At 42.3% G+C, this 27,797-nt stretch overlaps 2 protein-coding genes across 3 annotated transcripts in view; both read left to right on the forward strand.

Annotated features, from left to right (window-relative positions):
- Positions 1-5,661: 5,661 nt before the first annotated feature.
- Positions 5,662-6,105, forward strand: LOC123990646 (cornifin alpha-like). The gene has a single exon (XM_046291353.1). It carries the CDS (start codon positions 5,662-5,664, stop codon positions 6,103-6,105), a length of 444 nt encoding a protein of 147 aa, XP_046147309.1.
- Positions 6,106-6,394: 289 nt separating this feature from the next.
- Positions 6,395-27,797, forward strand: part of LOC124009812 (phospholipase D2-like) — a 36,889-nt gene continuing 15,486 nt past the window's right edge. Inside the window, exons 1-19 of one of the 2 annotated variants that reach the window (XM_046322006.1) lie at positions 6,395-6,903; positions 10,885-11,038; positions 11,190-11,320; positions 11,454-11,596; positions 11,750-11,843; positions 12,118-12,183; positions 12,270-12,328; positions 12,453-12,698; positions 13,960-14,103; positions 14,208-14,291; positions 14,664-14,742; positions 15,245-15,355; positions 15,592-15,801; positions 15,925-16,108; positions 16,243-16,361; positions 24,871-24,987; positions 25,090-25,194; positions 25,908-25,996; positions 26,240-26,353. In XM_046322006.1, the coding sequence (XP_046177962.1) occupies positions 10,897-11,038; positions 11,190-11,320; positions 11,454-11,596; positions 11,750-11,843; positions 12,118-12,183; positions 12,270-12,328; positions 12,453-12,698; positions 13,960-14,103; positions 14,208-14,291; positions 14,664-14,742; positions 15,245-15,355; positions 15,592-15,801; positions 15,925-16,108; positions 16,243-16,361; positions 24,871-24,987; positions 25,090-25,194; positions 25,908-25,996; positions 26,240-26,353 (2,237 nt within the window). In that variant the 5' untranslated portion in view covers positions 6,395-6,903; positions 10,885-10,896. The remainder of the gene's footprint in view (positions 6,904-10,884; positions 11,039-11,189; positions 11,321-11,453; positions 11,597-11,749; positions 11,844-12,117; positions 12,184-12,269; positions 12,329-12,452; positions 12,699-13,959; positions 14,104-14,207; positions 14,292-14,663; positions 14,743-15,244; positions 15,356-15,591; positions 15,802-15,924; positions 16,109-16,242; positions 16,362-24,870; positions 24,988-25,089; positions 25,195-25,907; positions 25,997-26,239; positions 26,354-27,797) is intronic. The other variant, XM_046321998.1, reaches the window with a different exon arrangement.

Below are 27,797 nucleotides of genomic sequence, written 5' to 3' on the forward strand. Positions count from 1 at the left end.
TTTCCCTCTGTTCGTTTTCCCCCTGCTGGTCTTTTTAGGTTCGTTCCCCTCTTTCTCTCTTCCTCCCTCTCTCTCTTCTCTCTATCGCTCCGTTCCTGCTCCCAGCTGTTCCTATTCCCCTAATCAATCATTTAGTCTTCCCACACCTGTTCCCGATCCTTTTCCCTGATTAGAGTCCCTATTTCTCTCCTTGTTTTCCGTTCCTGCCCTGTCGTATCCTTGTCTATTGTTCACCGTGCTGTGTCTGTGTATCGCCCTGTCGTGTCGTGTTTCCCTCAGATGCTGCGTGGTGAGCAGGTGTCTGAGTCTGCTACGTTCAAGTGCCTTCCCGAGGCAACCTGCAGTTCATGATCGAGTCTCCAGTCTGTTCTTGTCATTACGAGTGGAATTATGCTTTATGATTGTAGATTTACTTTACTGGATTAAAGACTCTGTTTTCGCCAAGTCGCTTTTGGGTCCTCATTCACCTGCATAACAGAAGGATCCGACCAAGAATGGACCCAGCGACTATGGATTCTCTCTACTCTACTCTCGAGTTCCAGGGATGCTCGGCAGACACGAGCAGGAATTGTCTGCTGCTCGGCATGCCGTTGAGACCCTGGCCGCTCAGGTCTCCGACCTCTCAGGACAGTATCAGAGTCTTCGTCTCGTGCCACCAGCTACTTCCGGGTCTTCCGAGCCTCCGGAACCTAGGGTTAATAACCCACCATGTTATTCTGGGCAGCCCACTGAGTGCCGCTCCTTTCTCACCCAGTGTGATATAGTGTTCTCTCTCCAACCCAACACATACTCAAGAGAGAGCTCGGATTGCCTACGTCATATCACTCCTTACTGGTCGGGCTCGGCAGTGGGGCACAGCTATCTGGGAGGCAAGCGCTGAGTGTACTAACAATTATCTGAACTTTAAAGAGGAGATGATAAGAGTTTTTGATCGTTCAGTTTTTGGGAAAGAAGCTTCCTGGTCCCTGTCTTCCCTATGTCAAGGTAATCGATCCATAACGGATTACTCTATAGAGTTTCGCACTCTTGCTGCCTCCAGTAACTGGAACGAGCAGGCGTTGCTCGCTCGTTTTCTGGAGGGACTCCACGCTAAGGTTAAGGATGAGATTCTCTCTCGGGAGGTTCCATCCAGCGTGGATTCTTTGATTGAACTCGCTATACGCATTGAACGACGGGTAGATCTTCGTCACCGAGCTCATAGAAGAGAGCTCGCGTTAACTGTGTCTCCCCTCTCTCCGACACTACCGTCTTTCCCCACTGACTCAGGTGTTGAGCCCATGCAGCTGGGGGGTATTCGCATCTCGACTAAGGAGAGGGAACGGAGAATCACCAACCGCCTCTGTCTCTATTGCGGTTCCGCTGGTCATTTTGTCATTTCATGTCCAGTTAAAGGCCAGAGCTCATCAGTAAGCGGAGGGCGACTGATAAGCGCTACTAGACGGTCCTCTCCGTCAAGTACATGTACTACTTTACCGGTCCATCTACGCTGGACCGGATCGGCAGCTTCCTGCAGTGCATTAATAGACTCTGGGGCAGAGGGCTGTTTTATGGACGAAGCCTGGGCGCGGGAACATGACATTCCTCTCAGACAGTTAGGGAGCCCACGGTCATGTTTGCCTTGGATGGTAGTCCTCTCCCCAGTATATTATGTGAAACACTACCTTTAACCCTCACTGTATCTGGTAACCATAGTGAGACCATTTCTTTTTGATTTTTTGTTCACCTTTTACACCTGTTGTTTTGGGTCATCCCTGGCTAGTGTGTCATAATCCTTCTTTTGATTGGTCTAGTAATTCTATCCTTTCCTGGAACGTTTCTTGTCATGTGAAGTGTTTAATGTCTGCTATTTCTCCTGTTTGTTCTGTCCCCTCTTCTCAGGAGGAACCTGGTGATTTGACAGGAGTGCCGGAGGAATATCATGGTCTGCGCACGGTCTTCAGTCGGTCCAGAACCAACTCCCTTCCTCCTCACCGGTCGTATGATTGTTGTTCTGATCTCTTTAAGAAGCGTTTTGCATCCGCTCCTATCCTTGTTGCACCCGACGTCACTAAACAGTTTATTGTTGAGGTTGACGCGTCGGGGGTGGGCGTGGGAGCCATTCTGTCCCAGCGCTCCGATACTGACGATGGGGTCCACCCTTGTGCGTATTTTTCTCATCGCCTGTCACCGTCGGAACGTAACTATGATGTGGCTAACCATGAACTGCTCGCCATCCGTTTAGCCCTAGGCAAATGGCGACAGTGGTTGGAGGGGGCGACCGTTCCTTTTGTCGTTTGGACTGACCAAAAGAACCTTGAGTACATCCGTTCTGCCAAACGACTGAATGCGCGTCATGCTCGTTGGGCGTTGTTTTTCGCTCGTTTCGAGTTCGTTATTTCTTATTGCCCGGGTACTAAGAACACCAAGCCTCATGCTTTATCCCGTCTCTTTAGTTCTGCTGTGGCTTCTACCGATCCCGAGGGATCCTTCCTGTTGGGCGTGTTGTCGGGTTGACTGTCTGGGGAATTGAGAGTCAGGTTAATCAAGCACTCACGCACACTGCGTCGCAAGTAACCTTCTTTTCGTTCCTGTTTCTACTCGTCTGGCTGTTCTTCAGTGGGCTCACTCTGCCAAGTTAGCTGGCCATCCCGGCGTTCGGGTACGCTTGCTTCTATTCGCCAGCGGTTTTGGTGGCCTACTCAGGAGCGTGACACGCGCCGTTTCGTGGCTGCGTGTTCGGACTGCGCGCAGAAGAAGTCTGGTAATTTTTTTCTGCTTCTGCTCCTGGTCTTGCTGGGTCTCAGTCTGTTCCCTGCCATCGCATCTCTCCTGTTCTTGTTCCTGCCCTTGCTGTGTCTCAGTCTGTCCCTAGTTGTTAACTCTCCTGGCCTGTTTGGTCCTGTTTGCTCTAAAGCTTTCAGTTCTCTACCCGTGTCTCATTTCTTTTTTTTTTTAGAGTAGTACCCTAGTTTCCCTTTTTATCGTTTTTCGTTACGGTCCTGAGGAGAGGAGTTGGGTTCTTTCTCGGGACGTGCTGGACCGTTTGTGATCTATGATTTCCTCCGTTGCCGCCAGTGTTCCTCCTCGAGAGCGTCAGGAGGCGCTCGGTGAGTGGGGGGGTACTGTCATGTTTTGTCTTATTTTGTCTTGTCATTTTGCTTTTCCCTCTGTTCGTTTTCCCCCTGCTGGTCTTTTTAGGTTCGTTCCCCTCTTTCTCTCTTCCTCCCTCTCTCTCTTCTCTCTATCGCTCCGTTCCTGCTCCCAGCTGTTCCTATTCCCCTAATCAATCATTTAGTCTTCCCACACCTGTTCCCGATCCTTTTCCCTGATTAGAGTCCCTATTTCTCTCCTTGTTTTCCGTTCCTGCCCTGTCGGATCCTTGTCTATTGTTCACCGTGCTGTGTCTGTGTATCGCCCTGTCGTGTCGTGTTTCCCTCAGATGCTGCGTGGTGAGCAGGTGTCTGAGTCTGCTACGTTCAAGTGCCTTCCCGAGGCAACCTGCAGTTCATGATCGAGTCTCCAGTCTGTTCTTGTCATTACGAGTGGAATTATGCTTTATGATTGTAGATTTACTTTACTGGATTAAAGACTCTGTTTTCGCCAAGTCGCTTTTGGGTCCTCATTCACCTGCATAACAACTGATGGATATAATGCAACTTGTAATGTAAGAAGACCATAAAACTCTAAGAATATTAGATTTAGCTAGTTACTTGATTTTACACACGATACATTTACATGGTTAATGAATTGTTCTGTTTAACTTGTACCAAATAATGATACAATGAACCAGACACTTAATTCAAAGTTAAACTGAGGCCTTGCTTTCCTTTCTGCCCAATTGGTGCCTCATTTATAAAATGTTATATAATTAAACAATTCATTTTTGTATACAATTAAAACACCTATGCTGCTGATGTTGGCATACACAAATCATCACGATCCACAATTTGTTTTTACATTATGTCATTGGATCTGGAGTTTTAGCATCAAGAGGATGTGTTGGATGGTACATAGTCAGCAAAAACATTGGAGATTCAAACCATTGCTGGAACGTACTGTGTTTTACTGTTAGTATTTTATGTTGTTATTAATACTGTGAAAATTAAATAAATACTTTTTTTAAATCAAAAGACTTGTGGTCATTGTTGAGAGGGTGCACATACAATATGTAGCTATTAAATCTTGAAATGGCAGTTTTTTAAATATAAGACAATGTTGAAGACTAAGGTTAATGCAGGACCGCCTCAACACTGCTTGACTGATTTCCAAGGCTTAGCTAGAATCATTTGTCCAGCCCTTTGGGAACCCAAGCATAGTTTAATTTCCCAAGGATGATTAAATGGAGCGATAGCACAGCATGCTACCATGCAACAGAACAGTTTGAGGGCAGTTTTAATATTAAAGTCAAAGTAAACATTTCAACACCAGACAGCAGCAACAATTCCACATGCAAGTACGGCTGTATTGCTTCATTTAGTCTACTACTGTCATGGTTACATTTTTGTTTCACTGTAGAGTATTCTTGAAACCTTTCGAGGCATATTAATGGGAAGCGGTGTCTGATCAAGGAGTGTAGTGTGTACGGTGCAAGTAGTCTACGTGTTTGCATATAGGGGTAGCCTACATTCTACTTCATCACCCCACTATAATTATGCTACTTTTGAGTGAATCAGAATCGGCTACACACCTTCAAGATCACATTGTGATGTTGCTTTGGGCAAGAAATTAGGTTTAATATAACAAAAGATTTTCTGGTCTTTCTATTGTGTCTATACATTTGTTTATGTATTTAGAATATTACAATGTAATTTGAGATTAAAATCTCTTTAGGCTCAACACAATTGACTGTTTCTACTGAGTGTAGAGGGTGTGGTCTGACTCTGACCACTATGACTAGACAATGTCTGCTGACTCACCCAAAGATCTTCTTTGTCCTCAATTGGGAGAAAATAACATTTCAATTCAATGTCCGAGTTAATCTCTGTTCTTCAACTCCAGAGACTATGCCTCAGCACTGTGGAGTGAAAGCACTTGGACAACTCTAAATAACTTCTGTGTATCCATCCATGTCAATGTCAAAACTCTCATGCATGTGTTTAATTTGAAAGTGTGAGAGAGCTGATAATGAATCTAACATACAAACTTTGATACAACAAAACTGTTCTTGATTAAAAAAAGTGGCACATAGTGTATTTTAAACACTGACCCAATTCCCCTGCAGTAGGTACTACAAGGTCCAATTCAATTATCTCTGAGTGAAAACAAAGATATTACTACCCCAATATTGGAACCTCTCATAGAGTTAAAAAGCAATAGGTAATCAAATATGCTATTTTTCCAGATCTTTAGGACTTGTTCCTCCACAGCTAGGAAGGGATTTACAGCAGCTGTAGGGGTATCTAGTCTCCTTAATCATTTTAAATGTAACCTTAATTTAACTGGGCAAGTCAGTTAAGAACAAATTCTTATTTACAATGACAGCCTACACCGGACACCGCTGGGCCAATTGTGCGCTGCCCTATGGGACTCCCAATCACAGTGATGCAGCCTGGATTTGAACCAGGGATTGCAGCGACACCTCTTGCACTGAGATGCAGTGCCTTAGACTGCTGCACCACTCAGGAACCATGTGCTCCCAACATTCCTCTGGTTTGGCTTCTGGACCAAAGCCCCAGTTGAGACATGTCCCTTTTGTCTCAGTTCAACAGTACTCATTCAATTTGTGTGAATGAGGAGGAGGAATGTCTTGAGCCAGCAAAATCAGATCTGCCAGAGCCAGCAAAATCAGATCTGCCAGAGCCAGCAAAATCAGATCTGCCAGAGCCAGCAAAATCAGATCTGCCAGAGCCAGCAAAACCAGACCTGCCAGAGCCAGCAAAACCAGACCTGCCAGAGCCAGCAAAACCAGACCTGCCAGAGCCAGCAAAACCAGACCTGCCAGAGCCCGCAAAACCAGACCTGCCAGAGCCCGCAAAACCAGATCTGCCAAGAGCCAGCAAAACCAGACCTGCCAGAGCCCGCAAAACCAGATCTGCCAAGAGCCAGCAAAACCAGACCTGCCAGAGCCAGCAAAACCAGATCTGCCAGAGCCAGCAAAACCAGACCTTCCATATCCAGCAAAACTAGATCTGCCATATCCAGCATATCACCTCTGGTTTGCAGCTGGTTACACTTCAAATAAAGTAATCTCTTCTATTGAGAAAATCTCAAGCAACAAAGACGTTTGATAATTAAAAACCAATGAAAATCATATAAACCGGACCAAACTCTTATAATTTAGTTGTTGATTGTTAGTTCTCAATTTTATATTTGAATTTTAATAGAAGAAATGTTTCGATTCCAGGCTGTATCACAACTGGCCGTAATTGGGAGTCCCATAGAGCTGCTCACCATTGGCCCAACGTCGTCTGGGTTTGGCCGGTGTAGGTCTTCATTGTAAATAAGAATTTGTTCTTAACTGACTTGCCTAGTTAAATAAAGGTTAACTACTGTTGTGCTGCTGACTGTACAATCCGTCTTCAACTGGAGTGCTGCTACCTGCTACGTCAGGCACTATGCGACATTTTCTTTGACAATGGAATAGCTAGGTAATGTGAAAGAAAAGGGTATACGTTGTTGATACATTGATGCAATGTTTACCTGGACAAGTCATCGCGCACTATTGTATTATCAGACTATTTGTGCTTCTGTAGCGGATATTCTCGGTGAATGATTTCAGGAATATATCCTACCATGCAGCCGGAAGGAACATTTACATGTGCATGGTTTAGAGTAAGTACTGTATCGCTTTCCGTTTCTCTTTTACGTCAAAACTACTGATAAGTTTTCTAGGGCGAAGGGAGTAGGAAGAAAAACGAAGATCTTTTTGTTCAAGGATATGGAATTTGACCCTCGTCTTCCTGATCTTTTCTATGTGATGCTTTAGTAAGTAGCTACGCCTCTACTAAAACGAATATCCTCTTGTGATTCTATACCACTATAAAGGGAACTACCGTGATTTAGACAGTTTAAAACATCACGGATGCAGAATACTAATCAAGCCTATGCGACATTTCAACGGGATACTTTATTATAGTTTCAGATTGCAAATTCTGTTTGCGCCTTCGTTCTCCAACCTGGTATCATACACTAGACGTAATATAGTAAATGAAAAGGATCGGCCACTCATTAGTATAATAAGTTATGTTTGGTATGGTTACATAAGACCAAAGGTTACTTACAGGAGTAGTTCACTATTTTACAACTTGACGTTAAATGGTTCCTCACTCTAAAAGTAGTCTATGGGCCAGGGGAAACTGTATTCCATGGTTCAGTTTTCTGTTAAGAATTCCAATTAGTTGTTGCTGTGGTTAAGGTTAGGAGTTAGCATGTCAGGTTAAAGGGCAAGATGAGCTATGTAGTTGCAAAGTAGCTAAAAAGTAGTAAGTAGTTCCAAAGCTGCTAATTATTTAAAATACTAAAGTTGTCTGTGATGAGATTTGAACACGCAACTTTGGGTTGCTAGATATTTATGTTCTACACCCACCCAATCACCCTCCTTTTGTTTTTGCCTTAAGGAAAACTGATGTTAGAGGGTTCCTCGCCCTGAAAGTAGTCTATGGGCCGAGAGAGTAGATTGCACGGTACAGTTATTTAAAAAGCCACTACAAACTTCTGCTAACTTTAGCCACCACAAGTTAATCAATTGAAGTGATGTGGGTATGTGAGTCAAATCGCCTTTTAGTAATATAAAACTAGTTGATTTCCAGTGTTTTGGACATTCTTAATTTTTTAAAATAAACATGCTCATATGGCCCCATCACTTCCATTGATTGTTAGCTTGTGGCTAAGGTTAGCTGAAGTTTGTAGTGGCTTTTTAAATAACTGTACCGTGCAATCTACTCTCTCGGCCCATAGACTACTTTCAGGGCGAGGAACCCTCTAACATCAGTTTTCCTTAAGGAAAAAACAAAAGGAGGGTGATTGGGTGGGTGTATAACATGAATATCTAGCAACCCAAAGTTGCGTGTTCAAATCTCATCACAGACAACTTTAGTATTTTAAATAATTAGCAGCTTTGGAACTACTTACTACTTTTTAGCTACTTTGCAACTACATAGCTCATCTTACCCTTTAACCTGACATGCTAACTCCTAACCTTAACCACAGCAACAACTAATTGGAATTCTTAACATATCATACATATTGCAAATTCATGTCATACGAATTGTAATTTGTAACATTATATACGGTGTCCACCCACTCTGCCCAGAGTTGGTGAAAATGTGCATCGGTGATGACATTTCACTTCCTTATGCTATTAAATCAATTTTACCAAGACAAATATGGTTCTAAATTTTTCTGTGGAGTTCTCAAACATATCACATTATATCAAAAAGTCAGATTTCATAACCTAATACATCCTATAATTAGCACCGAGCTCTATTGAAAGAGCGGTGGAGTTCTCTCACCCGAAACTTATGAGGATTTAACATTTTGTGGTCATCGTCAACCAAGTTGTTCCACTTGTTCGCAAATAGCATAATTAGCATGACACGAGCTGAATTAAATGTTAAAAGGCTCTGTTGACATTTCAGAGATACCTTTGCTTTTGTAAGAAGTCTTGGAAAAAGAACAAAAATGTTGCATTAATATGAAGAGCATATATCAAAATACATGTTGTATCACAATCTATATCTATCTTACCTCTATTGATTTATGTCATCCTCATTTGAGAAGAAAGATGTCGAGTTCAATGGTGAGCCTGTCAGGTAACCTTCTTTCTCGGACAGCATCCAGCCTAGATGATGCGATACTATTTCTCAGATTTTTGCCACTTTGTCTCTGGTCTCCTTTGAGTTTAGTCATCCTATTGTTGACAATCCTACAAAGGTAAAAACGCCAGTAAGTTTTGAATGGATTATGATAGAGACATGAGGTTTGGACCATTGGTTTCTTAGGCCATTATCTACACAATTAACATATTATTTCACACATTGATGAAAATATGTTTTTGATTGTACACCTTATATCCGGGATCATCAACTAGATTCAGCTGCGGGCAGTTTATTTTTTCTTGAGCAGATGGTCAGAGGCCAAAACATAATTACAAATCATTTGTATAATGCAAATTGACCGCAAGAAACCTGAACAGATATAATATTTGATTGAAACATAATAATTTCAAACCTTGCTTACATTTATATACAATCATATATGCCTCTTTATTATGCGTGGCAATACATGAACAGATTTCCAAACTTAAAATCATTAGGAGCTGATTTCCTGGTGTTTTCAGTCTTATGTCCAACAATAAAAAATCTCAGAAAACTTGGGGGGCCAAATAAAACCTGGACCGCCAGTTGGGGAACCTGCTCTATATCATACAAAACGTGATGATAGAAATCCACAAATTAATACATACAATACGAAACGTAACATATGCTAATTTGAACGTCCATGATTTTCATTTACTATGTTACGTCTACCCCTGAGTCCCACTCACATGCCAAGATGTTCCGTTTTTTCTAGAGCGCTTTGTAACTTATATTTAACTGCAGGGGGAATGGGTGGAGGCTATGGAAAATAGAATGATGGCTTCAGTGGGGAAATCTATAGTCGGCAATAGGCCTATCATTTTGTCATTTGAATGACTGACTGGCTAGACAGATATTTTCTAGAGAATGTGGATTATGGTGTAATAAATTAAGCAAATATCTGGCTGATTGTAGATTTTGATTACATGGTAGTTTGTTTTGCAATCATTTTGGAGCCACCAAATTGGCAGAAATCCATGGATTTGAATGCTTTTTGTGTTTCCTTGTGCTGTAAATGTTTTTTGTTTGTTCTGCAATTGCCATTTATCCATAGATGCCAAGATGCTACCTAGAAAAGCAATAGAGTGAACTTTGGGATTGTAATTTGCTGTGCAGTGTCCAGTGTGCACACTTAATAACATTTCTCCCCTCATGTTTTGGTGTGTTGACCCATCCACAATTCAGAAATGTTTCCCTCCAAATAAAAACAACAAATGTTTCTTTATCCATGACTCAGAATAAGCCTACAGCACAAACTCACCAGTGGGTATAGATTTATGCTGGGAATTAGGAACCACTGTAGGGTGCCCTAGCGACAGTCCCTATGGTGAGACTTGTACAGCTTACTAGAATCTGTCCTGCATTACAGCAAAGGCAATGTAGATACAGTACCAAGACCACTGTCAGAGCTAGGCTGATACTCTGCATAGTAAGAGACGTGGAGACAGTGATGCACATTTTGTCAATGCATTGCTCTCTCTCTCTCGATTTTGTTTCACCTTGGACTTGGTTGCCCTGGAAACAAAATCTACTCATCCAATCAGATCCCTCTTCCCACACGCATTTGCACAGACTCTTCTCTCTCATTGTGTGTGCTCCCTCCAAGACTTCTTATGTGTCACACCGCTGATGATAAAACCAGGTATACACCACCAACACACGATTGTACTTTTTGATGCTGTTATCATGTCATTTGTTCCTCTTCAGATGGTGTGTGGTGTGTGATCGGTGTTATCTGGTTCACTGCAGTGTCTGAGGCACTTGAGAGGTCCCAGGATTATATTTAGACATGTGAAGCCCCAGTCTCTCCTAGTTCATAGATCAGTTCTCCCTGCTATTTATAGTCATCTGTGTTAGGTGGCCTTTAATGTAATGTACTTCATAGATAACGTGTCTGAAAAAATTCTCGGCCTTATTGACACAGGCCTGCAATTAGTCTGAATGGCTGTCATTGCATTGTACAGTTCCACTATTGTCAAGTATTTTCTATGTAATACAGTAAATTCGGCTAGATTAAGGTTTTTTTCTGGATACTATAGCGAGATGTTTGAAAGATTATGGTGATGGAATGTGATTCATATTTAGTGGATTTTTTTCTTTGTGACGAAAGGGATAGAGCACAATGGCCAGTCCAGCACCAGCATGCTGCAATACCCCTCCATGTCCAGATGGGGGAGCGGCGGAGGCCCAAAAGACAAAGCACTTCATAACGGACGACTGTGAGCTGAGCAAGGAAGAGCTGGATGGCCTCATGAGGGAAGGAGGTGAGGACACAGACCCTAGTTGTTGATGTAGCCTATAATGTTTTATTCCCTCCATCCAAATACCTTTACATCACATTAGACTGATAAGACTTCAGTAGTGGTATTGAATTATTCTGTAATAGATTGCCTGTGTCATCTGATCTCCCCACAGAGGAAAGTCGACCCTTCCTGGTGGTCCATCATCTGCTTGATGTGAAGGAGGCAGGTGTGCCTGTGTTACTGCCTGGGACTCCAGTCATCTGCAGAGTGGACAGCACCGAGAGATACACTACGCGCTCCAAGGTGTGTGTGTGTGTGTGTACACAGTGTTTATTCATGTGTCTGTATATTATATGCACACCTGTACCTTTCCACATGAGCACATGTTTACATTATGTGTCGGCTACACAAGTCAATGGTATGTTTTCTCTTCCAGGTCCGTGTGTGCACTCTGTACACTGTGAAGCTGACCCATGGCAAGTTCACCTGGACGGTTAAAAGGAAGTACAAGCACTTCCAGGAGCTGCACCGTGACCTCTACAAGCACAAGATGATGGCCCACTTCCTACCTCTGGGAAGGTCCGACTCAGAGCACCAATCAGAACTCAGACATGCAAATCAACCCATTATCTGTGCTGAGAATAATTTGTTTAGAGGGGATGAAGGCCTGTTGTGATTTTGGTATGAGTTAAAGCAGTAAAATGTTTATAATATTAAAATGTTTATTTTTAGATTTGCAGCCCAGAGAGCGCAACTGAGGGCTATGACAGAGGAGATGCCAAGTCTACACGGGACTGAGAGGATGAGACGAACATCCAGCAAACCGGTATCACTCTTACAACCATGGAACCACACATACTGTATACAAAAAGACAGACACTGATAAACACCATGGTATACATGCAGACAGATAGCCACACATCACTCAGTCTTACATCTACATAGTTGCAGATAATTCCCTCCACACAAAAAATGAGGGATCAATCTTGTGACTTTTTAAAATCATTATCAGGGGTTCTTCTGTCTATCTGACCATTTGATTTGTTGACATTTGATCATGTAGGTCCAGTCAGTTCTGATTTCTGATCTCTCTGTTATAGAAATACCTTGAGGAATACCTAAACGGCCTTCTGGAGAATTCCTTTTGTAAGAACTATCTCGGCATGGTGAGTTAAGATGGCACACACATACACCAATTACCATTCATTGTCAGACAGTGATGATAGCACATCCTATCTTGTTCTGATTCCAGCTGGAATTCCTTGATGTCAGTGCTCTCTCCTTTGTCAGTGAGCTTGGACCCAAAGGCCTGTAAGCACTATTAATAGTCTATGAGAGTGTGTGTGATGTTATATGAAAAAGAGAGACAGTGTTATTCAGTATATTTTAATGTGACTGATTCTATGTCTGAGTGAGTGATGTCATTGTGTTTCAGGGAGGGTTCCATCTTCAAAAGGTCAGGAGGTCACCGTATCCAGGGGTTGAACTGTATTGGTCATCACCAGTTCTGCTTTCGCTGGTCAAAGCGCTGGCTGGTGGTCAAGGACTCCTTCCTGCTCTATATGAACCGGGAAAATGGGGTCGTCTGCTTCGTACTGGTCTTTGATCCGGAGTTCAAAGTTCAAGTGGGTCGTGCATATACTGACACCAAGTATGGGGTTTGCATTCAGAACTTCACCAGGTAAGTTCATAGTGGAATCCAAAATATGATTACTTTTTGACAGACACTCAAAAGTGTACCCTCAAATAGACACTTGTATTCCTAACTGATTTTCTTATTAATGAGTCAATTCCTAGCTGTTTGTGTATTTGTGCGGGCAAGTATTGTCTCGCTGTGTAAACTCGTGTATGTGTATTCTCGGGATGGGCATTTGAAATGATTTCATTATTCAAATAATGCCATTATATTTTTTGGGATATCCGGATAGTCGAAATACATGTTTTTAAATAATTATGATAAATGTTTTACTTTAATGGAAACTCAAGAGAGAGAGAGAGAGTTGGTGCGCTGTGCACGGAGGGAGAGAGAGAAAATAGCCAAACCGACTAGTTGATAAACTATCTATCAGACCGTCTGTATGGCCTGTCTTGACTACATCAAATTGTTGTGAAATAGCTAGCTACTGCAGCCAGATAAGTTAGCCAGCTAGCTAGCTAAAGTAGCAAAGCTAATAGAGGCTATTTTGCAGCACTACAACAACTCCATTCATATGAAACCACAGCCTGCCTGTTGGTTCATCATTATAGCCGACTCCTTTTCATTTAGCCTTTTTATTTCCATAAGTTTAATTCCATTTTGCATTGGTTAGAAATCGCCCACTTCACTTGCTACACTTGGAGCCTCTGAATGTAGCTCCGCTTTGTTTGACTGACAATAACAACAAGCTACATGTGTGAAACCATAGACATTAAAACCAGTGTGAAACGTGTGTAAGCTACCGGTTTGTCTTTTTTATGCGGCACACTCATAAAACGGATGTTTTATTACCATTTTGGCTGTAATGGTCTATTCTTGTAGGCCGCCGAGTGGCGCAGCTGTTTAAGGCACTGCATCTCAGTGCTAGAGGTGTCACTATAGACCCTGGTTAGATCCCGAGCTGTATCACAACCGGCCATGATCGGGAGTCCCATAGGACGGCGCACAATTGGCCCAGCGTCGTCTGGGTTAGGGGAGGGTTTGGCTGGGAGAGGCCGTCATTGTAGAATAAGAACTTGTTCTTAACTGACATGCCTAGTTAAATAAAGGTTACATTTTTAAAAATATTTCGCAATATCAGATCATTTAATTTTGGACAAAGCCTTAAAAAATAATAATAGACAAAGCCTTTTTATAAAAAATGATTACTCTCCCAAGTAATCGAATAATAACATCTGTTCGGATATTCGAATAACCGTGCCCATCCCTATTGTGTTCTTACATGAGTGTTTTTTTCTGTGTGTAGGAATCTGGTCATCAAATGTAACAGCTACAGACAGGCTCACTGGTGGAGCCATGAGATCAATAGGCTGGCTGAGCCCTGTGAATTCCTCCAGGTCCAACGCTTTGGGGGCTTTGCCCCGCCACGGGAGAACACACTCACTAAATGGTCAGATGTTGCTTCCAATTAGATGATAATGTGGTATGTGTACATGCTGTATACACCCTTAACTTAAATGTAATGTCTCTGTTTATGAATTGGTCATATTAAAGGTATGTAAATGGAAGTGGCTACTTTGCAGACCTGGCTGATGCTCTGGAGCAGGCCAAGGAGGAGATCTTCATCACAGACTGGTGGTGAGAAGCAGGGCTAGCACCATATAAATATGTTTGAACATTCTATTATTATACAGTGTATCTCTATGGCTATTAAGCCTACTTTGTGTTCCAAGACTTGTACTGATGTAAGCACAGTGCTCTCCATAATTATAGAGAGTGGTTATCCAGAGCCATATACATTATACTGTAGAAAATGGCTCTGCCGTGAGCTAAATAAGAGCATACAGCCAACAAAACAAGTATTTGATCTCAGTATCAACGGAGATCACTGTTTCCAACATGTATTAGGTTTGTTTCGAATTAGTCTGTAAATAGCAGGACACAGTGTAAATATGTACATGGTTAACATTGCATGGTGAATATGTCTTTCCCTCCCTCCCTCCCTCCCAGGCTCAGCCCAGAGGTTTTCCTGAAGAGGCCAGCTACAGACACATACTGGCGCCTGGACCAGATCCTCAAACGCAAAGCAGTACGAATCTACTTCCCAACTTTCTCCTTTCTAGTCTCCCTTTTACCTCTCCTCCCTCCTCTCCTCTGAATGCACTGAAGGTTAATCCCTCCTTTCCTCATCCTTTCCACCTTCTGTGTAGCCTGGCAAAAGCGTACCTCATGACCACACAGCTGTGACCCACTGGTCTGAAAAGGAGGCTGCCTGTTAATGAAATCTTGATTGGTTGGTTGGTTCTCTGGAATATAATTTTTTTCCTGGGGGGTTGAGATTGTTTGGTTTGAAAATCAAACAGTTGTAATGGAAGGGGGTGGCACTCTGGGAATGTGTGTGGCTGTGCCTGTGGGCGTTTGAGTGAGAAAGACACAGAGGAGACCCAACCAGTAACAGCACAGCCCCCTTCATTATCAACACATCGTGCCGACAACATCAAAACAGCCTTTCCAGACTCTGAAGTCAGAAGGACTTTGGTATCAGCCAGACTACCTTCTGTGTATATCCATCCTTTCTTTTCTCTGTGCAGGAACAAGGTGTCAAAGTATGTGTGCTCCTGTACAAGGAGGTGGAAATGGCCCTGGGCATCAACAGTGGCCACAGCAAGAGGACACTGATGGACATGCACGCCAACATCAAGGTCTGTCTGAGACGCTCCAATCTCTGCTCTGCAGTCAGGTGGTGCTTTACACCTGAAAAACCAATCCACATAGTTGGCTCTTAGTCCTAACATTGTAGCACAGTGTCACACTAAACAGAGGAATCATACACATCCTCATGCTTTCATTACTATGTTATGTTAATCTGGGTATTTTAATTTAAATTCAAAACTTTAATAGATTTGTGTCCTTCGCTTCCCTAACATCTTCCTAACAGGTGATGCGACACCCCAACCACATGTCCGCGGTGGTGTTTCTGTGGGCCCATCATGAGAAGATGGTGGCCATTGACCAATCAGTGGCTTTTGTGGGAGGCTTGGACCTGGCCTTTGGGAGGTGGGACGACAGTCAGTACCGATTGACTGATACGGAGACAACCAATCATATCTCTGAAGAAGAACCAAAGGCTCCACTGGCTGAGCCAGAAGTGAGACACCTCAAGACAAAGTCAAGATTATCTTGTGTTGTTCTGTTCTGGTAATCCATAGTTCAGTGTTACCTGGTGTTGAGCGGTGACTTCATTACCAGACTGTCCTACTTTGCCCCCTAGGCAGCTGATTCGGGTGACCAGGTGGATCGGTCAGACTTGGCCCAGGATCCAAAGCCTACAGAGCCAGAGGAGGTCAAGGAGGTCAACCATGTGGACCTGAAGAACAACACCCAGTTGTGGCTTGGCAAGGACTACAGCAACTTCATCAGGAAGGACTGGGTCCAACTGGACCGCCCATTCGAAGGTACAGTATGCACACACGATAGCTCAATTCATACCCCCCCCCTATTACTCCCGCACTCACTAACACACACGTACATGCATACACAGCACACCCAAGAGGGCTCATTCTTAAATGTAAAGTCCTTTGTTCCCCAGACAACATTGACCGCACTGAGGTGCCCCGTATGCCGTGGCGTGACTTTTCTGCTGCACTCCACGGCAAAGCTGCCAGGGATGTGGCCCGCCACTTCATCCAGCGCTGGAACTTTGCCAAGGTCAGAACCCAAATAAGAGGTTCCTAAGGATCTTTCTTTCATGACTTTACTTTGATGTGCATTCAGAAAGTATTCAGACCCCTTGACCTTTTTCCACATTTTGTTATGTTACAGCCTTATTCTAAAATGGATTCAATTGTTTCCCCCCTCATCAATCTACACACAATACCCCATAATGACAAAGCAAAAACAGTTTGTTTCCCCCCCCCCACACACAATTCTTGTGATATCCAATTGTCCCATCGCTGCAATTACCGTAAAGACTTGGGAGAGGCAAAGGTTGAGAGCCAGGCATCCTCCAAAACACAACTTTGCCAAGCCGCACTGCTCACTAAACCCAGATGCCAGCTACACCAATGTGTCGGAGGAAACAACGTACAACTGGCGACCGAAGTCAGCGTGCATGTGCCCAACCCACCACAAGGAGTCGATAGAGCACGATGGGACAAGGACATCCATGCCAAACCCTCCCCTAACCCGGACGATGCTGGGCCAATTGTGCGCCGCCCTATTGGACTCCCAATCACGGCCAGTTGTGATTCAGCCTGGAATTGAACCAGGGTCTGTATTGACGCCTCTGAGATGCAGTGCCTTAGACCACTGCGTCACTTGGGAGCCCATCAAATGCCAGTCCTACATTTTCCAACAAAACATAGCTATCTACCTAACGTCACAGAGTTTCTAAACGCAGAGGCGCAACATCGCGAGACTTACGGGAACGCTTGCGAAACAATCAGACCAAGCCAGGGTTTGGGGTTTGAGAAGTCAATGAGAGAAGTGAAATATTCTTCCTTAGCAGTTTATTTTCTCAATCTAAAGGCACAACTGAGATTCCAGTAGTTGAACATTTTATTGTACCAATCTTGTGAAAGGGAAAAAACTGACATGTTTTCATTTGTCAAAAACAACTTTATCGAAGGAGTGCCCTTACAAAAAAGATTGCAGTTTTGAAACTGCAGTAAAATGCATTCGACTGTGGTATTTTGGACTGCAGCATTACTGCAGTAAAAAAAACTGTTATTTGGACACAGTAGTTGCGGCATTCTGCAGTTATACTGCACTCTTACTGCAATCTTTTTTCGTATGGGTGCCTTCGATTTCAAGGCCTGCAAATGTGCATTTCTGCGCTAGACCCGATGATGTGTTTCTACAACATGAGCATAGCTAGAAAACTTCGCCATGACGTCGCCTATAAGTGTGATCGGGGATTTCTATTGGAGAAGCAGTTTTAGCCTATCTTCATACTGTACTGTCTAACAAATTTTGGGCAAACGGTCACGCTGTGACCTTAGTATGCAAACAATGGTCTTTTGCAACACTAGCTGGCTAGCTAATCCATAGTCCAAGCTAAGGTAAAAGCTAGCCATATTTCACTAAAACAAATGCACATGTATACAGTGCGGTTGGGCACTCCATTGTGCAAATGGATGCTTACTAGCATCAGAAAAACTCACCAGTTTCGAATTTCTAGAATAGATTCCAATACCCACCTTCTCCTTTCTTCTTAACATTTTACATTTACATTTACATTACATTTAAGTCATTTAGCAGACGCTCTTATCCAGAGCGACTTACAAATTGGTGCATTCACCTTATGACATCCAGTGGAACAGTCACTTTACAATAGTGCATCTAAATCTTAAGGGGGGTGAGAGGGATTACTTATCCTATCCTAGGTATTCCTTAAAGAGGTGGGGTTTCAGGTGTCTCCGGAAGGTGGTGATTGACTTTATAGATTGATTTTATCCAAATCTGTGCTGATCAACAGTGCCAAACGAACAACTCTGCCATTTGACCATCTTGATTGTATATGCAGATCTGATTTGGATGCTGGACTAGCCCATGTCCAGCATCTCTACCTGTGTGAAGCTAGCCACAATAGATGAATTTGCGGGTTGCATTCAAAATAAAAAAACAACTATTGAAAGTGAATTTAAACGGATACAAGTAGTGTAATCATGCCATATTTCGACTAGTTAATGCTAAACAATAACGGAATGTTATATACATACAACAGAAGACAATCATTCAAATCGGTTGAAATTGCACTGGATGTATTAGACTTTAGAATTGCTTTGGGAGCATACTTACAGTTGAAGTCGGATGTTTACATACACTTAGGTTGGAGTCATTAAAACTAGTTTTACAACCACTCCACAAATTTCTTGTTAACAAACTATAGTTTTGGCAAGTCAGATAGGACATCTACAATTTTTCCAACAATTGTTTACAGGCAGATTATTTCAATTATAATTCATTGTGTCACAATTCCAGTGGGTCAGCAGTTTACATACACACATTGACTGTGCCTTTAAACAGCTTGGAAAATTCCAGAAAATGATGTCATGGCTTAGAAGCTTCTGATGGGCTAATTGACATCATTTGAGTAGATTGGAGGTGTACCTGTGGATGTATTTCAAGTCCTACCTTCAAACCCAGTGCCTCTTTGCTTGACATCATGGGATCATCCAAAGAAATCATCCAAGACCTCAGAAAAAAATTGTTGACCTCCACAAGTCTGGTTCATCCTTGGGAGCAGTTTCCAAATGCCTGAAGGTACCATGTTCATCTGTAATGACATCTGAAATGTACACCGGTCTGATGAAACAAAAATAGAACTGTTTGGCCATAATGACCATTGTTATGTTTGGAGGAAAAAGGGGGAGGCTTGTAAGCCGAAGAACACCATCCCAACCATGAAGCACAGGGATGGCAGCATCATGTTGTGGGGGTGCTTTGCTGCAGGAAGGACTGGTGCACTTCACAAAATAGATGGCATCATGAGGAATGAAAATTATGTGGATATATTCAAGACATCAGTCAGGAAGTTGAAGCTTGGTCGCAAATGGGTCTTCCAAATGAACAATGACCCCAAGCATACTTCCAAAGTTGTGGAACATGGCTTAAGGACAACAAAGTCAAGGTATTGGAGTGGCCATCACAAAGCCCTGACCTCATCCTATAGAACATTTGTGGGCAGAACTGAAAGTGTGTGCGAGCAAGGATGCCTCCAAACCTGACTCAGTTACACTAGCTCTGTCAAGAAGAATGGGCCAAAATTCACCCAACTTATTGTGGGAAGCTTGTGGAAGGCTACCTGAAACGTTTGTCCCAGGTTAAACTATTTAAAGGCAATGCTACCATATACAAACTTCTGACCCACTGGGTGTGATGAAAGAAATAAAAGCTGAATTAAATACTTCTCTCTACTATTATTCTGACATTTCACATTCTTAAAATAAAGTGGTGATCCTAACTGACCTAAGACAGGGACTTTTTACTAGTTTTAAATGTCAGGAATTGTGAAAACCTGAGTTTAAATGGATTTGGCTAAGGTGTATGTAAACTTCTGACTTCAACTGTATATGCACTGTACAGCCTAACCCTATGGATGTTGCACTCACGTAATGGAGTATCCACCTACTTAGTGACAATCACAGAACACAACCGTGTAGAGTTTACATCAAATATTAGTGTTTTCACTCTTATTGTGGGACTCTAAACATCAGTGTTTAGAATCTAATGATCAAATGAACCACATTAAGCTCACCAGTCAACCTACTGACGCAGCTCTAAGTGTACATGGGAATATCTTTGTTTAGTCTCAATGGCTGAATTATACAACCTTCAAAAGTCAATTACTTAAAACCGTTTTCCTTTACTGTGCTTTCAATGGGCATTGAGTCATTTTACAATGTAAGACTGTCACAGTCAATTGAGCTATTCATCTTCTGAAAACTGCAGACAATTACTGTTGACTGTCCATGGTAAATTCTAAACATAACTGATTTGAGCTATTAGAGGGCAGCAGACCAGGGTTTAAATCAGCAACCCTTGCAGGTATGCAAGCACACCATCTGTGCCATTAAGGCCAATACCTTTTGGCCAAATTTAAAGGTTAAAATAGCTCATTTCCTTTCTTCACATTGTTGAAATGTTGTATAATGCACCTTTTTAATGCTGCAATATGTAATAAAAGTTTGTTATAGATCTGTCATTCTCATTAAAAGCAAGTCTAAGAAGCGGTAGATATGTTCTATGTGCGCTATTTCTATGCTTCACATTTTGTTTTTGCGTCTTACTTTCGGGTTTGCACACCAGCTTCAAACAGCTGAAAAACTTTTTTTTCCACAGCAGTTTAGATGGTACAATGATTCTCTACACTATACTTTCTTGTTTTGTCACAAACTGAAATTAGGCAAACTGTTAGAATTTTAGCAACCGGGAAAGGGCGGCGCGATTTCTACATAGTGCACCTCTAACAGAAAATCACCTTCCGGTGTAAAAACAATTGGAATTAAAAACAGATTAAGTTAAAGTAGAAGTAGGCATTGGTCTGAAGCTAAAAAAGAAAGGAAATTCACATGAGCAACACAATACCTACTCCACCCATGCTCTATCAAGGTTTTCCAGCACTTACCTTTGACCTACTACAGTAGCTATGTTGGTCTATACATACTACTTCAAACGATGTATATGCAGGTTGTTTCGGATTCAAACCTTCTCAAACAGCCTAATTCATACTCTTCAGAGGAATAATGAACTTTACAGTATCCTGCTATTAAAATTGTGTGTGTGTGTGTGTGTGTGTGTGTGTGTGTGTGTGTGTGTGTGTGTGTGTGTGTGTGTGTGTGTGTGTGTACCAGTCAAAAGTTTGGACACACCTACTCATTCCATTTTTTTAAACAACTATTTTATGCATTGTAGAATAATAGTAAAGATGTCAAAACTATGCCACAACACATGGAATTATGTAGTAACCAAAAAAGTTTTAAACAAATTAAAATATATTTCAGATTCTTCAAATAGCCACCCTTTGCCTTGATGACAGCTTTGTACACTCTTGGCATTCTCACAACCAGCTTCATGAGGTAGTTACCTGGATTGCATTTCAAATAACAGGTGTGCCTTGTTAAGTTTAATTTGTGGAATTTCTTAATGCATTTGAGCCAATCAGATGTGTTGTGACAAGTTAGGGGTGGTATACAGAAGATGGCCCTATTTGGTAAAAGACCATGTCCATATTATGGCAAGAACAGCTCAAATAAGCAAAGAGAAACGACTGTCCATCATTACTATAAGACATGAAGGTCAGTCGATCTGGAAAATTAAACGCTATGATGAAACTGGCTCTCATGAGAACCGCCACAGGAAAGGAAGACCCAGACTTAGCTCTGCTGCAGAGGATAAGGTCATTAGAGTTACCAGCTTCAGAAATTGCAGCCCAAATAAATGCTTCACAAAGTTCAAGTAACAGACACATCTCAACATCAACTGTTCAGAGGAGACTGTGTGAAATCAGGCCTTCATGTTCGAATTGCTGCAAAGAAAACACTACTAAAGGACACCAATAAGAAGAGACTTGCTTGGGCCAAGAAACACGCCAATGGACATTAGACCGGTGGAAATCTGTCCTTTGGTCTGATGAATCCAAATTTGAGATTTTGGTTCCAACCGCCGTGTCTTTGTGAGACGCAGAGTTGGTGAACGGATGATCTCCGCATGTGTGGTTCCCACCATGGAGCATGGAGGAGGTGTGATGGTGTGGGGTGCTTTGCTGGTGACACTGTCTGATTTATTTAGAATTCAAGGCACACTTAACCAGCATGGCTACCACAGCATTCTGCAGCGATACGCCATCCCATCTGGTATGCGCTTAGTAAGACTATCATTTGTTTTCAACAGGACAATGACCCAACACACCTCCAGGCTGTGTATGGCCTATTTGACCAAGAAGGAGAGTGATGGAGTGCTGCATTAGATGACCTGGCCTCCACAATTGCATGAACTCATCCCAATTGAAATGGTTTGGGATGAGTTGGACCGCAAAGTGAAAGAAAAGCAGCCAATAAAACAGGACCATGTTTGCAAAACATGTATTTGAGCTTATGTCAGTATTACACAGGTACACTGACGGTTACAGAATTCAGGAATCGAGACAGGCTCTATAGACCTCTATATATGAGTGACTTTGACCCCACCACTTGTTATGTTGGGCACCTATTGACCAAAAAAACATGTTATGAAATATATATTTTTCTCAATGTCATGCATTGCTAAAATAAAGGTTTATGGAAATACAGGTAGGTACCACATTACTACAAGACAAACAGCTCGCTCAATCAAGCATGATGGTCGTTTTAAACGTGAGCTTGTCTGAGATGTCGGACTCAACGACAGTTGCTATCCATTGAAGCACTGCGATTGGTTGCCCAAAATTATGGGGCAGGGCTTAGCAAAGGGTCAATTGCATGGCTTCAGTATGGAAATATATTGTTAAACATAGCACTTTGAACCAGTGACGGGCAGTGAGGTCGGTGGCTGGGTGAGCACTGTTAATGATCAAAGCCAGATTTACTCACAAATAAACCTTGATGAAGCCCATGTTCACTATACAACACATGGCTCCAACAACCAGAGTGACATATGCTATTAACCGAAACTGGCAAACAATTTTCACCAAATTTAAATACCAATGTAGCCAAAATACACAAGTGACAGCCTCCGTTGATGGCATATTTCATATAATCTGACAAAATTACAAACTGCTCAACTCAGCCATGTAGCATCCACAGTTACAACTGATATGTGGCACTAAAATAACAATATGGACAGATTATCGGAATAACTCGCAAAGCAAACTCCATAGCCTTTCACAATGGATTTACAAATCTTCCAATGTGCCGCGCTCGCAAATACACACACATATAGAAGTGTTAGAACGTTTATTATATATGAACAATCAAAATGACAAATGTAATTCTAGCTTGATATACAACATCCCTTTGGATGCATTTGATTTATTCTCATGATTCAACAGTAGCCCAACCCTCAAGGGAAAATGCATTAAGGCCTATGTTTACTTGTAAAGCCCGTTCGTCTGGTGAACCTCTCGTGACAGCGTTGTAGAAGGCACAGCAGAACCCCATGTCCGTTATTTGATTTTGAATGCACACACCAGGCCCACGGCCGTAGGGGAGGCCTCCTTCGATTCCATTTTCACACTGACACAAAAAGTCATACACAGCTAGCAGTTGGGGAGATGGTGGTTGCCTTGCCTGTCATGAATAAAGTCAAATATTGTTTGCTGTATGTTGCCTCTGTCTGGTCTTAACTTTTATTATAGTTGACTTCCACTCCTCGAACCCTCCAAACAGCCGTTACATTACTCCAACTTGGAAAATAGTTTGAGGCGCAATGATGCAGTATGGTGGTGTCTATTTGTCAGGTTGTAAAAAAACGGCTAGCCGGAGCTCGTCTGAGCAGTCTGCTGTGAATGCCCTCGCCTGCTGGTAATTAATGCTGATTGTTTTTTTGGTTCTGCCCACTATAGTGCTGTCTGGGTAGAACATGATGTTGAGGCCCATTACTGTCTTAATTGTCACCACCACACACACGCGGACACAGTTGCTTCCATTGAAGGTATTTCTTTATGTGTGGTAATCCAAATGACTTGTGATTTTAATTGCAGATGCACGCACAACACTAAAAAAACACTGTAAACTCGGTCTCCAGCCAAATTGACATATTTTGTCGACGACTAAAAACACTCTAAACTAGAGTGGGCGGAGACAGTCGATGTCCCTTCAAACTCGCTGATTTGCTGGAAGGGCCTTTTTTTACACAGATTGTTTTGTCAATTACCAGTGACTGGAGTCAGGAAAGGCCGTGTGGGTCAATGATTTCAATGGATTTCAATGGCTGGAAAGAAAGGCATGAGTACCTTGGCTCCGTTCCTGAGGTTTTGATGCATTTTAGCCAAATATTTAGATTTTGAGCATAAAAAAACACCAGAACCATTGAGAAAAAAACATAACATTGAATTGTTTTTTATTTGGCTTTTCATAACAGCTTTTTTATTAGATTGTCAAGGGGTAAGCACTGCCTCCCCCGACCGCACATCACTGATTCACACTGATATAGGGGCTAGCTAGGCCTTCTGTAAATTGCATTATGTCTGAACCATGGACATGCCAAACTTTGTCAATTAGCATGATTTAAATTCACTGTTGATAAGGCTTTAAAAGAGTTAATCATTAGAGTCAAATTCCCCACCACCCCCCAAAAAAATGTTTTAGATAGGCTATGTCTACAAAATGGGGGGAAACCAGTAATTGTTTGATGTTTCTAAATACGAGATTCACCGGCTGTGTCAGGGCTGGATAGGCTGCGCTTCCACTCTCAAAATCCATGCCATTACCAACGGCATTACCTTTAAGACCTGTCTTTTGGTGGGTCTTAAAACCTCCCTTTGGTGCTGCATGAAATGGTGACTTTTAGCTTGTCTTTAAGGACACACCTCATATTGTCACCCCTCCCACCTGATTTTAGACAGATAAATTGCGGAACCTGGAGTAAGTGGTGGAAAATGCCAGTGCGAGAGTTTTTAAATGACGAGATTGCAAACTAACGTGCGTTTAACACTTGCGCCTCCTTAGCGCCAGCCGAAAAGAGCCTCTAGGGTTATGTGAGAGAGACATCTTATTGTCTTTGCTTTGTCTGCCTGCAGATCTTTAAGTACAAGAACATCCGAGGCAAGTTCTTCCCTTGCCTTCTGCCCAAGTCTCACAGTACTGCTGATGCACTGCCATTCACTGTGCCTGGCTCCGGGAAGGCCTCTGTGCAGGTACACATGCTCACCCAGACACATACAAGCTCACAGAGAAATGCCTGTCTTTTTACCACCAATTGTTCAATTATTTTCATTATTCTCCTCTCTTTCTCTCAGGTGTTGCGTTCTGTGGATCGCTGGTCAGCCGGCACTTGTGAGAGCTCTATCCTCAATGCCTACATTCATACCATCGAGAACAGCGAACACTACATCTACATCGAGGTAACTCTGCTACCAGCACATTACGTACATTACATACACATTATTTCATTGCACTCATTTACCAGACTCATAACCACACTACTTCTATGCCGTATCCATCCTCTCTACCTGTTTGCTTGCTGCAGGTAGAAATCAACCAGGGGACAAGGTTGTTTTTTTGTTACGCAAGACAGTGCCCTGGCCTCCCCCACAGACTTGAGACTGTGTCTCTGTACTGAAGTCAACAGCTCAAGGTTGAGATAATGACCACCCTCATGTGCCTCCACAGTCCACATGATCCTAGTGCTATCAAGTCCAATTGAAAGCATAGATTTTCAAATGAGATGAATAGTCCAATGAGGTGTTTGTTTTTAAATATGCAAATGACATGAATAGTTCAATGATAAATATGCATTGTTTCCATATCTCTTTTAACTGGAAATGGTTGTTTTAATAATAGGACACATGGGTTAGAAAGATGTATTTTCTCCCAACCTTGCTTTATTTCCCTATCCCTGCCTATTCCTGTCTCTCTAACAGTGTAATGTGGATTTTATTTGCTGTTCTATGTGAGCAGCTTGAAGTCTGAATGCTTTAACAGCAATGTCCCTTCCTGGTCACAAGTCCAGCTCCCTACCCATCACACCCCACAGCATCAAACCGAGACCAGAGCCATATATGCACGGCTCTGACAGAGATTCCATCTGTCCCTCTCTCTACCTCTCTGCTCTCAGAACCAGTTCTTCATCAGCTGTGCTGACGGGAAAAACGTGCACAATGGCATTGGTGACGCGATCGTGAAGAGGATCCTACGTGCACACAGGTGTGGTTCTACCACCATGTCTGTCTGAGTTGAATCTGTCAACACACAGCTTGGTTTACTGTATAACATGATATTACTGGACTGTTTTATACATGTTTGTCTGTTGATGATCTGTTTCTATAAGTAAAGTTAAATGATCATGATTCAATATTTTTTTATGTTACAAATACATTGTTGCCAATAGTTTCTTTCTATATAACTCTCTCCTTTCTACCCCATTCCATAACTCTTGTTGTTCCTCAGTGAGCAGAAAAAATACAGGGTGTTTGTGGTGGTGCCCCTGCTGCCTGGGTTTGAAGGAGACATCAGTGAGGGAGGTGGGAATGCCATCCAAGCTATACTACACTTCACTTACAGGTCAGAACCCTCCCTTATGGGCCTTCATACACACACACACACACACACACACACACACACACACACACACACACACACACACACACACACACACACACACACACACACACACACACACACACACACACACACACACACAGAGTACCCAGAAAACTGGGAACATTTCCAGAACATTAGCTAAGATTCCCATTAAGAGTTGTAGTTAGGGTTGTATCTAATATTAGGATGGTAACACCCCCCCCCCAAAAAAATGTCATGAAATATCCTTGGAATGTTCTAACATTCACTAAAATATTGTGCACAACATCTGAGAACAGTCCCCTAAACGTTCTCATTAGGTTTCCAGGTAATGTAATAACACAATGTACCAGTCATGTTTTCCTAGCAAACAAAATTGGTTCTGTGACATTCGTTAGGTTGCGGCAAATGTTCTCATTAGACAAAAACTGTCCAGTTGTGCTGAAGATTATACACTGAGTGTCCAAAACATTATGAACACCTGCTCTTTCCATGGCATAGACTGGCCAGGTGAAAGCTATGATTCCTTATTGATGTCACTTGTTAAATCCACTTCAATCAGTGTAATGAAGGGGGGAGACAGATTGAAGAAGAATGTTTGAGCCTTGAGACAATTGAGACATGGATTGTGTACATGTGCCATTCAGAGGGTGAATGGGTAAAACAAAAGATTTTAAGTGTAAGTCGCTCTGGATAAGAGCGTCTGCTAAATGACTTAAATGTAAATGTAAATGTAAAGTGCCTTTTGAAATGGATATGGTAGTAGATGCCAGGCGCACCAGTTTGTGTCAAGAACTGCAACGCTGCTGGGTTTTTTGTTTTTCACACAACAGTTTTCCATGTGTATCAACGGTGGGAGGGAGAGGGGTGCAACTCAATAATAGGAAGGCGTTCTTAATGTTTTGTACACTCAGTGTACAATACTTGTATAAATCATTCACCTGATGTTGCAAAAACGTTCCCAGAATACATTTTGTCTGTTCTTTCATTAGGTTGTGTGAACAGTCTGGTGGGGACATCCCAAAATATATGTTTCCAAAACACAAACAACTGGCCAGTTGTGTGGGTGATTGTACAATTTTTTATTTTAGGGTGCACAGGACATTGCCTTAATGTTGACAGAACACCTGGTCTAAGTTCTTTGAAGGTTCCCAGAACATTTCATTAAGTTATGTGAGTTGTCTGGGATGTTGCAAGAAAATTATTTTGATATTCACGAAGGTTACACAGAACATTCCTACAATGTTCCAAAATGTCCAAATAAGTCAGTTTTTATGACGTTCATAGCTTATTTTGTTAAGGTTTAACATAATATTCCATTGTTCACACAATATACATTTACCTCTTGGAGGTCTGCAGGACATTTCAAGAACATTTATAAAATTGTATATTTAAGTTTGATCTAATATTACCACAACATGCTCAG

The sequence above is a fragment of the Oncorhynchus gorbuscha genome, linkage group LG02 (assembly GCF_021184085.1).
Source record: "Oncorhynchus gorbuscha isolate QuinsamMale2020 ecotype Even-year linkage group LG02, OgorEven_v1.0, whole genome shotgun sequence".
NCBI classification, from domain to species: Eukaryota; Metazoa; Chordata; class Actinopteri; order Salmoniformes; family Salmonidae; genus Oncorhynchus; species Oncorhynchus gorbuscha.

Excerpts from the sequence above, each read along its gene's own strand:
- LOC123990646 (XM_046291353.1), top strand. The coding sequence starts at position 5,662 with ATGTCCCTTTTGTCTCAGTTCAACAGTACTCATTCAATTTGTGTGAAT.